The sequence below is a fragment of the Neodiprion pinetum genome, chromosome 5 (assembly GCF_021155775.2).
Source record: "Neodiprion pinetum isolate iyNeoPine1 chromosome 5, iyNeoPine1.2, whole genome shotgun sequence".
Classification (NCBI taxonomy): Eukaryota; Metazoa; Arthropoda; class Insecta; order Hymenoptera; family Diprionidae; genus Neodiprion; species Neodiprion pinetum.
The window spans coordinates 34,406,080-34,422,066 of record NC_060236.1 but is presented as its reverse complement, the minus strand read 5'-3'; the positions used below and the strand labels follow the sequence as shown (position 1 = coordinate 34,422,066).

The 15,987-nt window shown below is 34.5% G+C and overlaps 1 protein-coding gene across 15 annotated transcripts in view; it reads right to left on the bottom strand.

Annotated features, from left to right (window-relative positions):
- Positions 1 to 15,987, bottom strand: part of PMCA (plasma membrane calcium-transporting ATPase 3) — a 126,857-nt gene that overhangs the window by 11,606 nt on the left and 99,264 nt on the right. For 6 of the 15 annotated variants that reach the window (XM_046625698.2, XM_046625701.2, XM_069136066.1 and 3 more), the window contains one exon: positions 10,988 to 15,546. The exons of 4 other annotated variants lie outside the window; for them this stretch is intronic. In XM_046625698.2, the coding sequence (XP_046481654.1) occupies positions 15,034 to 15,546 (513 nt within the window). In that variant the 3' untranslated portion in view covers positions 10,988 to 15,033. Of the gene's footprint in view, positions 1 to 6,448; positions 6,518 to 10,987; positions 15,547 to 15,987 lie in introns of those variants that run through there. 5 more of the 15 variants (XM_046625702.2, XM_046625706.2, XR_006883192.2 and 2 more) reach the window with 3 other exon arrangements.

Genomic DNA, 15,987 nt, shown 5'->3' with positions numbered 1-15,987 from the left:
GTGTTGTAAGAAAGCAATGACAACAGGAAGATGAAAAAAAAAATATATACATATATACTAATTGTTAACGAATGACCAGCAAATCACTCTGTACGATTGCGAATGAAAGGACTTACATACTATACATGTATAATGCACTATGTAGTTAAAATGATATTCTCCTGTAACAACGGTAAGCATGATGTTGACAACAGCACAGTAAACATGACTACTGATAGTGATTTTGCTGCTTTTTCATGCAATAGAATATAATATATATACGTAAAGAACAGATGTATAAGTAGATGCATATACATAAACAAGTGTAATGTATATGTATATCAGCGTGAGTACCACCACCATGTGTGTGTGTGTGTGTGTATGTTTGTATTTATATACGTATGCATATATATATATATATACATAGATAGATAAATACGTATATACATGTAGACACGTTGAAAGATTGAGTTAATCCAAGTAATGCACAAAGCGGGATATATAAAAATTCTGGTGGTAAATACTTACGCATTTTTCTAATATACGAGGTAGATTTCAGGTGTTGTTAACCGACGATGCGGCAAGACAACATCGTGGACACAATCAAAGCTTCATCGTAATATTAAACCATTATATGTATATATATACTTATATAGTATAATATGTATAAAATAACTTGCGTTTGAGCTGTGAGAAATAAAACCACTATATCTCATGCAGGGGCACGCATTCTCATACAAATAATGTATTATATGCACACAGATGTTTAAGGAATACATATACGTGTATGTAATTCGAAACTGAAAGAAAAGTACGTGATAACGAAAGTAGAGATTGGCAAAAATCATTTTAAGTCGAATAACACATATCGCGTACCAAAAATGTCCAAACAATTCGGAAAAGTGTAGGTAGGCGGCATATAGGATTTGTATCACAACAATGTTTATACGTATTAGGTGTGCTCGATATTTAACAATTTTGATCCTGAAATAAAGTACACATAAATGAAACAGATACTATCGCGGTATCTAATTCACAAAATTAACCCTCCGCCGGCCATGTTTGTTTTTTTTTTTTTTTTCCTCACTGACGCTTCCGGCCAACATGGACGATTTCGTCCTGGGTTCTTTTCCCCCACTCAGGGCTTTTCAAAGATTTACAAAAAATGCAGGTAACCAGTTTCAGGTACTTACTTGATATTCCGATAGTTGGCATTACGAAATCTTCAATAATTCAATTAGTAGAAATTGTTAAACAATGAAAAAGTCAGGGTGGACGATATCGTCCATGTTGATCGGCGGAGGGTTAAAAAGTCTTGGTTCATTACTTGACGGAAATATCTGATTGGTCAGGGGCGACGGTAATAACAATAACAGTAGTAGTTTTAATATAATAATAATAACAACAAAAATAGTAATAACGGTGAAATAAAAACAACAAGAACGATGTAGTAATCATGATAATAATCATGCGTTGCGGATATTTGCTACAGTAACATTGTTTGTAGGCTTTTAGGCAGGGTATATAGAATTACGCGATGTAACTCGTTTTTGTACACAGGTATATGTATGTGGTGTTATCGTAATTATTAGTATGGTCAAAATTGGTACTATAAACCGTGTAAGAGTAGTATAGATGTATGTGGGTGTACGTTAAGTAAGATAATAAAGCCGAAATATAGGTGTCGCATGGTCAAAGAGAGAGAGGATAGCAAGTTATGGGGATGAAAGGTACACCTTTGCACTATTTATTGGGAAACCGTGTCGTATGTATTATAATGGTAAAACTTGAAAATCCGTCAACACTAGATGCCGGCGGAGAAACAGACGAAACCGTTTGAAAATTATAGGTTACGTTCGCTTCCGTCGGTTTCCACTTTTTCCCGCCAGGCGGCGAAGCGTCGGGAGTCTCAAGTTGTGTGTATCCGTTATAATGGATAATTTGTGAACACGCGTAGAGTTGTGTTAATAAAATAAGAAATAACCTCGAGTAATGGCTATTAGCATTCCTAAATTCAAGCTATATAAATTACAGAGTTGGCATTTGAAATTATTCATTGTTAACCCCAACATACAGATAGAGAATAATTTGATTTGCGGCAAATAAAATAGCTGGCAATAAAACTTGACGCACGTACAATGTTCATAAAAATGACGACTGCGATAATAGTTCGTATTGACGCTACGATCGGAATATTTCAACTATTGCGTAATTTCTAAGCTCAAAATTAGCAGCCAACTACAGTACTAAAAGCACTTTGTTCACGTTCCTCTTTCGTCCGTGTAATTGCCTGCGCGTGTTTCATATTAGTAGGAGAGAAAATAAAAAAAACCAGGTGGGTATTACAGATGTATGTATTATAAAATTGGTATTGAACGATGGGTCAGGGCATATATAAGTATAGGCAATTAATTAAGTATCTACGCACAGTAACGTCGCCCATATTAACACGTATATACGTAATAGGAAATGCAAGTATGTGTATAATATGTATTATGAACATATATACATACATACAGATATACATAGGGTATTACACAATAAGTAGGAATAGTCAAGTCGCAAGCACCAGAAAGTAACGTATGAGCCAAAGTAGGTTCAAAGGATTGCGGTATACAGCAGGATAGTCTGGAATTTGAATGAAAAATTAACGATCAAGAAGAATGAGAAAAGGTATGTAAATGGAAAAATGACGATTAAAGGAGAGAAGTATATGTATAGAAGAATGCACGACGAAACAGTTAATGCATAGAACATGTCCAGATATTGTCATTTTTTCGTTTCTTTTTTCCGCTTTCTTTCCCCTTAAAAATATTATCACGTTCCCAAAGCCAAGTATATAATATGATGGTTGTTATTGGCGAATAATAGAAAAAAGTGCTGTAATAAAATTGGTATGCGCAGCTCTTGTACATGAATATTTATAGTATAGGAATAAATACAGGTAATATTGAAGAGTGATATACTTGTGTATATACCTAGAGGTATACGTGAATGACTGGAAAAAAATTTGCTGGTAAACAGATTGTGTTGCCGTCGATAGTAAGATATTTTTTAATTTTGTATAGATATATATACTATATATGTATACAGTTGATGAGAAAATACTATAGTAGCGATTGTAAGTATTGTATGACGTAATGTGCGAAGTATTCGTTGCATGATATTTTATACCTGGAGGTTTCGGCGAAAACAAAACGGTAATTGTACAGATTGGGTGCAATCCAATGATAATGATAACAATCACAACCAATTTATCCGTGTCTCAATTGCTTGCAACAATCGGTTGTATCCTTTCACCGAAAGCTCTCATTCTTGCGTATATAATACGAAGGAAAATAAAGAAGGTAATGAAGATGAAAATAAAAAATGAAAATACGATACAAAAGGTATGACAATTTACGAACCGTATATATATATGTATATCTATAGGAAAAGATTTACCTTGCCAGTCCCAGGACCAACTTATACCACGGACTTGTAATCGGCTGTAAAACATTTGCCAGAAAGATCATTAACCTATATAGTTTTAGGCATGTGTATATCAATTTTATCCCAATCTATAGCATGACGACTGTTCGACATTATTTAAAGCCTATTTTCTGTGCCTGAGTCAAATTCAAACTGAACTTTAAATATATGTTATTGCATTTACATCGGATGAAATTTTTTTTTTTTTTAATGTATCAAGAATAACGGAAAGAGAAGAACTTAAAAAATGCAATATCTAGACCCATGTATACGATTCGATTTGAAAGAGCATTCTCACACACGACATAATGATTTTCTTCGTCTATAGTGTTGATCACATCGTGTTGAGAAGAAAAATCGTGGTTTCTTCAACAGTCTAAACAACTATTAAACACAAAATTAATTTATGGCACAGTTATTATTTACCAAATTCATTGAGGATATAAGATAAAATACACAATCGGAGGACTTTTTTTTTTTGACGGTTATACATGAGTACAGCTGTTTGGACTTACCATGGCATCATATTACTTTCCGCGTCGATATAGTTATATATGGTATGTGTGAGTGTAGTTTTTTAGTTTCTTTTTTGGTGGGTAGTGGCGGAGGGAGGGAGGGGGGTGAGGGAAGGAATTATTTTTACACACGAGCTTGATGCGATGAGGTAAGAATGTCCAGAAGTAATCGAAAAAGGATGAGAGGCGTAAGGATTTTCTTTAGAAGAACAGGCATTGAATTTCGTCGAATTCGGTGGGAGGGAGAAAAATGAAAGAATAATGTATGGGTAAGAAACTAGAGGGAAAAAAAGAAAACGAGACGACACAAAAATAACTTGTGCCAAACTCGCCTGACGATGAGCACCAGCACTCATTGTATCGAATATGTGATATGTATGTACCATAATAGAAAATCGGTTTTCAAAATAATCACTTCCTTTTGATTTTTGAATATTGTTTTGTTTCTTTTTTTTCTGTTATCATATCACGTTTTGCAATGCCGTACTTCATAGTAATGCAAAGTTTTTTTTGTATTTTCGTTTGTCTATACGATGTATAAATACTTATTACGCCTGTAAGCATAAACATGCTATTTGATGGTACAAATTTAGTTCACGGTTACACGACCCGTTGCTACCACATCCAAAGATAATATTTATTACTTAGTTTTCCGAATTTGCTGTAGATAGTCTCAAAATAGTTGAGGTACACGCCTGTATGTGTAAACTACAGTCAAAGTTGTGCGTGTAAAATTGACGCAAGGGTTAAGCAGCTGCAGTTATGACGTTTCACACAACCAATAAATGTACACGCAGTTTCTACACGACTTTTAAAGTTTTCCTTTCCTCTGTGTTTCTTTTTGACTTCTGTATTACCATTTCAACAACCGGTTGTTGAAAATAGATGCATCGCTGTATGTTATATCTATAGATATTTATAGGTGTACACGATACAAATACGAAAAATGCAATATTGAGCAGAAGCCAATAAAATGGACAGAAAAATATATACGAAATTAAAGAAAATCCTGAATAACACATAGAAGCGATTATTGTACGATGTATTTTCATTTTAGGCTGGTGTGGATTAGACATTGACTACCTGGTTACGTCTAAATTTGTGTACTACTTGTACGGTTGTAGGTTGTCATTGAATGTTTTCACAACTAAAATGCTATCACACCACGAACAGTGATCTGAAGTTTACTTCTAACTGCAGTAAAAGTACAATTCTGAAACAGGAAACGGCTTGTCAGGAACGCGGTAGAAAGCGATTGGGCGTTAATTCATCGGGGAAATGATAGAGAAAACGAAAATGATATAGACATGACGATCGTTTCATGGAAATGACCATTTGGCCCCGCAGTGCTGTCGATGTTTTGGCTTAAAATAGTTCGAGAAGAAGCGGCATACAAAGTATGTTTACAGGCGTTCACTTCGGTAGCTGTACGAGCAGGTATAAATGCCTTGTACGGTACATAATAAAAAGCAAGCATACACAACGATTGTCCAATAATATCGGCATTACGCGTCTATATGTATACAGGTTTATATCTTCAACAATCATCCGCATTTGAACAATCATTAGAAAAATATAAAGCGCACGCACTAATCATTCATATACTTGAGCATAGTTCGAGGTATACTTTAAATGCCGTACATTGATACAACACTTTGAATTAGAAGCGCGACTGCATGCAGCTGAAGCCAAAAGACTATGCTGCACATCGGGGTTGTTTTAGTCCGATCTCAGTACGAACGATCCCTACGAACGATCATGCTGGATTTGTGACTGAACCGTAGACAAATGTGTTACTGGGCACTTGGCAGAGAATATTTTTATCGATATTACATCCAGACAGTCGATCGTAGGGTAGTTGACGACGTATACGGTAGGAAAATGGGAACTGGGAGTGAAAAGTTCTTCTAAAATACAGGCACAGTCGAACCGCACTTGTTTGACCAGTTCCTCGCTCTCTGCGCGTAGTTCGGCTGCGCAGAAAGTTGCGCACGGCGCATTAAAAGAGCTCCTTCACCAAGGTCCAACGAGTGAGGTTATCGCCGTGCGTATACAAGCCAAATGTTTTCAACACACAAAGTTATATACAATTAATAATAAAAGAAGAAGAAAAAAAAAAAGAAACGTAATGGGAAAAGACATACAAATTATCACGCAATAATATACTGCACAACGAACAGGTTATAGTATAACAAGATGAATTTGTACACAAATCAAAACAAGGCAAAAAAAAATAAAAATGTATATAAAGATGTATATACATGTGAAAATAAAATTGCATTAAAAGTATTATAGTAGCTTACAGAAAAGAGCATAGAACAGCGAATGATAAAGTGAGTAAAAGAGTTATTATAGTAAGGCTCAAAAGAGAGAGTAAGTATAGAGATAGATAGACAGATAGATAGATAGGTAGAAGATAGAGATAGAGTGACAGACAGAGATAGATGAAGAAAGAGACAGTGAGAGAGAAGAAGAGCGCTTACAGCTTGGTCTGTTGAGCTCTTGCTGTAGGGTACCGGTATCAAACGTTCCTGCAACTCGCCACCAATCACCTTCAAGAGTAAATGGTAACATCATGGTTATGTATGGCATGAGATGCACTTGAAGCAAGCTGCTCTCGAACGTTCAAAGTACTTCATTCGTTTTATACAATAACGTACCCAACAGAAATAGAGGAAACAAGAGAAAAAAAAAGATTAAATAAAATACACACACCCCGAGCTCGTTTGGAAAATCTATTAAAAACGTGTTTCCCGAAATTTTCAACCAGCATGTTTTTGTACGGATTGAATTGTCGTGATGAATTTTTCAGTGCAGTGTTAAAAGTTTCGAACTTCACGGCTACATTTGTCATATCTGTGATACAACGGTCAAGATTGAAATGAGTGTGATATATTCTGGGTACGTGTGTAACGTGTCGTGTGTATATAAATATACATAATTTGTATGGATTATATACTTGTTTTCGCGATACTGAAATTCCGATGCATAAATGAGGTTGAGAATGTGACAAATAGCGGTTGACATGCAAATAAAAGTGTGTATTCGGCCACTTGACAAATCCGTTTGGTATTTAGGAATTTGACGCGGCGTTTAATGATGTATCGTCACTTTTTTCTTTTCAAACGACCTTCAGGCAACTGTGAACCAGATCTTATCATCGGAGACGATTAGAGGCGAATATAGCCAGACTCAATAGAATGAGAGGTCGATTAGATCAATGATGCCGGCATAGTGTTGTTGCTATAGATATTTCACAATATACGTATAGCCCGAGTAACATGGATAGTATAGCATAGAAAAAAAGATATTGTAAGTAAGTAGGATATACATAATATGTAGTATATATTCATGTATAGCAAGAGTGAGAAAAAAAAAATTGGCAGAAAACGATAGATATTTACACCGAAGACATGTGTTTTCGAGTAAGTTTTGGAGCACATGTACAGTCTTCAATTTTGACCGATGAGACAGGGATTGTCGAAAAGAGTTTGTAGTAAAATAGTTAGGGTTTGGGTTAGGTTAGGTGGAGGATTTCAACTTATCCGCTCACGTTCTCGTGAGACTGCAGTGAAAAAAATATTATAAGTATACAATAAGGTACAATCGTGGAAACTTACGGGAACGCATAATATAAGCAAAGTATGAAGAATAGGTATACGAGAATAGTATAATGAGGCAAGGAACATTATGTATAGTAAGAATTGAAAAAGTAAAGGGACAAATAGCGACAAATGTAACAATAGAACGTGACTGTATAAGTGAAGATATCGAACACAGCGTATCGTATCTCTTTAACGACGTATTCCTAGGTCCAACGTAATTGTGCGATGAATACGTATAAATGTGTCACTACAGCTGCATCACGATGATTAAATGATTCAAAGTATGTTATATTGCGTGGATGCAGTTCAATGTTAGACTTTGATCGTGTCCATTTCGTCATTGTTAAAACGATGGCATAGACGACAGGTCACTCAATCATTCTCGCGCACAGAAACATGTAGAGCATTGTTATAGACTGCTGCATAAACAGACCGTTTATTATCCGTGCCAACAAATTGGGACTAATCAGGGCTCACCGGTTTTTTTTCTTGTTCTTTTTTTCAATCGCTATTATCAATTTTGAGGTTGTGAAGTTCAACTATCATCGGTTGCTTTTAACAAGAAATATTGGTAGTGATGCAAACGTGAGTCACGTCTTCGGATACTGCGATATACTATGTCCGTCGGTTTTCTTTATGAGCACTAACTGTCTCACGGATTAAACATCAATGATTGATAGTTGCGGAAGCATAAATTTGAGAGAAGAAAATCGGTTTATAGAAATGTTGGGGGAAAAGAACAAAGGAAATCAACCGAATTTGTAATTTGAAAAAGAAAGAAAACGTTCAAATAGTGCCTGAATAAACTCTAGAGAGTCGATAACCTCTAAGAAAATGTGAGAATTAGTATTTTCGTGCATTGTACTGTCTGCGCGTATTGTGTATCGGAAAAAGAGAAACGTCCGCAGAGTTAAAAAAAGCAACAAGATAAAATAGCATAGTATAATATTTGATCTGTGTGTGACGACGATTAGACATGTACGACAAATAATGTGTTTGCGTGTATAATTAATGTAATGTGGGTAGTGTAAGTGTATAACGTTGGAGTTACGACTCACGCGACCAGACACAAACATAGGTATGTATAATATTGACATCACAAACAAGAAAAAAGTGATATAACGTTATAAACGAAAGAAGAATGAGAACAGAAAAAACAACAAAGACAGATACATGTTAAGAGTATAGTATATAGATACGTATAGCGGTGTGTAAAAATTAAAGTATTCTACGGTGACAAAAGTGAGAGTATACTGACTATACATTCGCACTTCGGCGACAAAGGTGGCAAAACTAAAGAATCGGCGTTTTTCAAAGGTTTGAAGGTTTAATCCATCGATCTTTAAAGGAGACATTAAATAGAATGATACAAATGCAAGTTGGACGAGCTCTGAAGGGACGCTTCTGCTCTCTGGTGGAAAGTTTCGCAACTACGCAGGTGTCACTTCGCACGGTCAACGGTTATAGATTCGAATTTCGGCAATCGAAGTGTAGTATAAATTCAAAAACGCGAATATTTTAGTTGTGTCACCTTAGTCACCGGAGTGTGAATTATACCGTCACACGTATAATACCTACATAGTAATTTGTTTACTGTTGATTATGAAAACGTCGAACTCGACGTTAGAATAATTGATCATATCGATGAAGAAACGAATTTTGTACAGAGCTATTAGGGTTAGGTTAGGACATCGCCAAGTATTTCAGGACGTATATACATACAACTTATAATATACATACTTTTGCATGTATAATATAATGTACATATCTTGAAATACAACGTTGTACAAGCACTATAAATACCTATATAATAGCAAGTTTATGTGCGCGTATGATGATTTTTAGCCCCCCCCTCATTAAACGAATGATTTTTTTTCCCTTATTTCATTTCACGTTAGTCATATGATTATCCTTGCAATGATTAGTTATAGACGAGATTAACGAAATTACACGTACATCGTGAGCGCGTCGATTAAAGCAGTTCGATTATACATACGATACAATATAGCATGTGCACATAACGTTTATAATTTTTGTTTGGGCAGGCGGAGGGACTGGTTTCAATTTCATAATTAATTATCTATAGCACCGGCGATTGTCAAAGGAAAAAAAAACTTGAACAGTAAACAAACGAGAAGAAGAAACATAAAGGACAATGTGAAACAACAACAATAATAATAATATTAATAATAATTGAAAGCAATAAATTAAAATTCAAGTCGGAATATCTTCTGTACGCATGAACAACAATAATAATAACAAAATAAGATCGCCTATACGAAGAACCTTTATATGATTTGTACGATATCGTGAGATATCTTAATATTTGTCATTCCCGTTTCTCTATCCTTGCCATTTATTTTTCCCAAACAGCACGTGTCAATTTTGTGTACCTACGCAAACTATAACTATACATATGTTTGATAATTACTTTATGTCGTATGCAGAATCAAATACACATGTGTCGTTTGTCAGCGTAGGTATTCAATTGTCGCGGTTGAAATACGTGAATATAGTTTTGTTTCGTTTATTTACTTGGTAAAAATCTATTGAAAAATAATGGTGTGGTAGCACGTTTGTATTGTTATATTGTATCAATACGTGTATCCGCTTTCGATGAAAAAAGAAAAAAAAAAAAAATTATCCAGCGTATATTACACGTACTTGGAAAAGAATTTTTTTTTTTTCTCTTTCACTCTGTCTCCGACGGTTGACTTTATCGCACATTTCGAGACTGCGCGTAAATTCATATCGCCATTCTTAATGTCATACACGTATTTAAAACGTGTTGTGCATAAATTGGTATGTGTAGAAAATAGATTTTTTGCATTATACATGTTGTCACTTGTACGTTTCGATAGTATCTGACAGTGACCTAAATTATATAAGTTTAATTGTACTGGGATATAACGTAATACATGTACTCAATTTTTTTTTCAATACGCTGTTATTATTATTCCCGTTTTTTCTCTCTGTACATATCACACAGACACACACATATATATATATATATATATATATATATATATAATATGTCTGAATGCGTTCGTTATATTATTATTCAACTACATATTGTAAGATCAGAAAAGTGTTTTGTTTGCCTTTTCAATGTTTTTTTTTTTTGGAATCTCTATATTCAAAAGATATTCTTATTACCAGTTTATATGTAACGTAACATCGCAATAACACTATTACGTCTTATATATGTTATACGTATACCCGTACGTATACATGCAAATAATCGTATATCGTATACATACGGTATACGATATACATGTATAAAATTAATTTCAAATTTAATAAAACCTAAGTTAATATAACAAGCGATAACTGCACCGTTATCATTATATTAAAGCTATGATACATAGACTTTTTGTATTTCCATTGTATTTAAAAAAAATATATACACCGCAACAATTGATTATCACCGGATATGTGATAAATCGTGGCATCGATTTATTGACTTTAATAACGCCGATGTTTTTTTTTTTTCTTCTTTTTTTATATATGGCGCTGTCGTATTATATTCAATTTTTGTTTCTTACTTCATTTTGTGTATCTGATATTTCACCTGAATAGATACATCATTTATATTGGGCAATAGAACCTTACGTTAACAATATATCTATATCATTGGTCGAAGAGTGTGTTTATATATACATATATATATATATATATATATGTATATATATATGTATATATAAAAAAGTTATAATATTTCATCATCGATACATGTTTAATTTTTCACTGACTAGGTACAGCGATTCAGGAAGTTTCCTGTATGGTTAAGAAGAACTCATCAATGTGTAGATAAGATAAAAAGATGAGGTAGTAAGTTACTGAATAATTTGATTTTGAATATGATTTTCCAAACTGCGCAATTCCAATCAATGGTAAAATTGAAAATTTTGAATAAAAAAAAAAAAAAAAAAAATTTTGAATACTGAATTTACACGACGAAGATTTCGTTTTTTCCGATTGCATTTGGTTTTCCAATTCGTAGGAAAAATACATTTTCATCGCCGTTCAATCAAAGTTTAGAAAATATCGATGGCATATACGACGTTATATAGCATGTGAGAGCTGCAGAATTATTTTTATCAAAAATAAAAATAGGATCGAATCGTTATTGATAGATATAATAACAGGCGAGCGAATATAAAAGAAGAAGTATAAATGAGAAATGAAAAAATAGGCGTAAGATTAAAGCGTGGGTTTTAAAAATTAAATAAAAATTCGATAATAGTGATAAAAAGTTTCGTCAACTACGGCTGGCCGATATATAAGTATAGTATACTGTTAAAAGTTACGTGGGATGCAGTCTAATAGAATATATAAAAGATTGTGTGAGTATGTGGATCGTAATAGAAATGTTTAGATGGCCGAGTAAAACGAAGTATATATAATTAGATATAAAATTTTTATCGGATAATCGAAAATGTTTGTGAAAACGATTTCGAAGATTAGACACATTGTTTTTCTTTTCTGTTTTGTCGCTACGGGATTCGTCATGTAACGTATTATCAAGTATAGTAATAATTGAACCCTGCCTACGATTGCTGCAGCCGCAATTTTTATTTTGGCAACCATGTATAACCAGCTGTATTAATTAATTTAGCGAGTCCTCGTTTATCAAATTACCGTAATACGAATTCATACCCATCTCGTTATGAACATACTAGTTTGAACGATGTGTTTTTTTTTTTGTCTCTTCCCCTTAAACTAGCAGCTACGAAATTTGTCTGCAATAGAAGAAAACCAACCCTTTGAGTCACAGCGGTAAGTATTCTTACCACCTATTTTATATCCATTTATTATGCATTTAGATAACTTTTTAACATATTGCGGTAGTATACTAATAAGTTTTCAATACTCGAGAGTAATCGTCGCGAAGTAATGTAAATTATTTTTATTACAAACAAATTGATTGAAAGAAATCGTGAAAATTGACGGAGTGATTCATTTCCAAGAAAGTTAGCCCTCTACACATATACATGTTCTGCATAATTTTTGTGCTCGCTGATTACGATCTCGAAACGGATATAAAAAATTCAAGATGGCGGATTCAATATGGCCGTCGAAAATTTTTAATCCGATCGAAACCGGAGAAAAAACTTTGTCCAAAGGTTTTTGGGGTCGCTGATTACGAATTTGAGATCAGATTCTTATAATTCAGCATGGCGAATTCAATCTGTGACCCCAAGAATCCCTGCATATAGTTTTTTTGCCTGTATTCGATCCGCCATCTCGGATTTTTTAAATCTGATTTCAGATTCATAATCAACGAACCCAAAGGCCATGGAATACCATTTTGCTATAAAAATTTACCTAGCGCAATGATGCGTGACTCGAAGGGTCAACGAGTGTTTTCTTCTCCCCACACGATTTGTACGAGGCCCTAATAAAAAGTCTGACATACAGACGATCAGACACATTCGCAACTCAATCCCAAGCAAGCGGGATCTAATTCGCTTTGGCGCACTCGTATCGAATGTATCGTAGGCAAGCGTTAGTAAGCTAACCTGATCAACACTAATATTCGCAAAACACACGTTACTCCAGCGAAGTCTCTCAACGTTTAAGAAGTCCGTGCAAAAACGCGTACTCCGTATACTCCGTGTTTCATCAAAGTATGCCTCTCTCTTTTTTTCCGACATCTGTACGTTATGCAACCAACATGCTTCGAGAGGTTTTACACACGTATGTAACGTAATAAACACATGTTACACAGGTATGTGTATATAGATTTTTGTCGGTTCGATTTTTATGCGTGGGAGTTGCAGGTCAGGAACGGATGTATAAAAGTATATAAGTGGATGTATATGTATACAGATATAAGTACGCGTTATACGATAAACTATAGAAGTCGAGTAGGTAGCTTTTTTTGGAAAATTAAATATCCCGGCAGACTCTACCATATGTGTTATTGTACACACGTATCATCTCTGTGTAAATTTTGCATTGGAACGGTCATTCGCAAATTTCGTTCGCAACATGTGTGATACAGGGAGAAAAAAAAAAAAAAAAAAAAAAAAAAAATAAATAATAACATTCCAATACCGTGAATTATACAGGAACTGAAATAAAAGATGAAAAGAATGAAATAACTCGGAACGGGAATAAAGGAAACTCTTATTTTCTCGATTATATAATAAATTGCTTTTTTGTTACAAGGTGTATTTGAATTGATTTAATTAATTATTAGTTCGCGTTTAAAAACTCAACGTTAAATATGCTCACAGATATTTCAATTAAATTTTATAGCAACACAATTGCACAGATTAACTGCGCACGAATGTATCGATTTTAATAACCGTAACATTTTATACCGTGTCTGTATTTGTATATTGTATTGCAATATACATTCTGAATTGGATTTATATTCAGGATAATAATGAAATACAGCATTTAAATGAATACTAAATATCTTATTAAGTACGTCCCACATAATCATAACCATTATCATCGTCATCATCATTATTATCTGGACAAATAATAATTAGAAAACAATATATGTATCATATATGTATGTATGTATATAATATATATAGGTAATGCAGAGTATAATCAGTTTACGCAAAAAAAGTAGAAAAAAAGTGAACCGCGTTTCGTACCATCGATAAAAATTTCATCCTTCAACAATATGTAATTATTAATCTAAGGAAGTGACGGAAAGATGAGGGATACTGGACTGGGCGAACAGAAATAATAATAATAATAATAATAATAATGTATGTGGTAATAAAAACAATAATAATTACAATATTATTAATAGTAATAATGACAGTAATAATATACTAAATAAAATTAATGGCGATATTAAAATGAAACAAAAAATATTGACCATTAAAAAAATGAAAAAATGAAAAAAAAAAAAAAAACCCACAAATTCATCTGACAATTTGCAAATGGCTCTGTACTCAATGTCAAACGATGAATAAAATGTATAATATAGGTGTTGTAAATTATACGAATCCAGAAGTAATAAATATTCACTTGTCATACGTTAACGAATATCATGTGTTTTTTTTCTATTTTTTTTTCTTTTTTCTTTCTTTGTCGTTACAAAGGGTTTGCAAAGTTTACGGCGTTTTTTATTGTTTTTTTTTTTTTTTTTGCCAGTTTGTAAATTATTTCAAGATCGTAGGCGGAGGGCAGAAATTATATTTGCTCGGTGAGCGAATGATAAAAGGGAGATAAAAGGAAATGGGGTAAGGTTTAAGCCGCGCAAGCGAGTCAGTATGGAGAAGAGGCACACTTTATTCTCGTATTTAATAGTAATGGTAATAGTAATAATAATAATAATAATAATAGTGGTGGTAGTAGTAGTAGTAGTAGAATTTGCTTCATCTTTGTTAAGATTATTATCATTATTGTTGATTTCTTTGAATCCATGCAGGTATAATTGATCAGACTCAAAGACTGATAGATCGGAAGTGGCAGTGAAAGGGATGACGGTGAATTTATATGCTTGTCTCGTGAACGAGCTTTGGTACAGCGTCGGATTGGGCAAGGTTGTTGGAACTCGAATGCGGTGAGTTAGCTGATCGTGATTCGGGAGCAAGCGATTGGTTGTTGGTATTATTGGCTGGGGATACTGTGGATTTGTTGTTGGTGGTGTTTTGGTGGTGCGGTGTTGCAGCCGATCCAGGAACATTTAGCAGCGGCGGTGAAGAAGAAGCAGGACTGTTGAAGGACGGCAGCCAATTTCTTTTGCCGGATGCTGTTGTTGTTGTATCGTGGTCCTGACTGTTGTGCTCGTTATTGGTAGTGTTCCCGATGGCGTTCTTCAACGATTTGACTGTTGTCAGGTTGGTGTTTGTTGGGTCTTCGTCAATGTACGTGAAGTCGGATAAAGGTCTGGGTCCGGTGTGGCTGCGCGAGCTGCGCATACTGTGTAAGCTGTGTAAACTATGGACAGAACGTCTTTCCTCCAAATCCTCTAGAGTCGACTTGAACGCTCTGATTACCCGTAGCTGGAAAAAAATAGGGAAGGGCCTTCTATCAGGGGGGCGAGGAAGGGTAGCGACACACAAACACACGCCAGTGCAACTTTTTTTTTCTCCCCATCATCATCAGCTTTCCGATCAATTTATCCCCGTCAATAAATCTCATCGATCCGGTTGTACGTACTTCTCACTCTATATGATATTCAGCTGTTATATTATACTACCTACTAACAAACTGCAAGCAAGCGCATAACTCATTTCTTGCTGCTGCAGCATATTTCCGTAATTTCATCTTTGGGTTACATTTTACTGTATCAAATCGTTGGGGAACGGTGAAACTTGGCAGGCTGAATTACCGACCGAGCAGACCGAATTACCAACTGCGCGTGCGCAAAATAATTGAATTCTATTGGTCAGCAGATCGTAACCGGTCAGTATTTTATACGGCAAGGCAGGTGAGCCAACTTA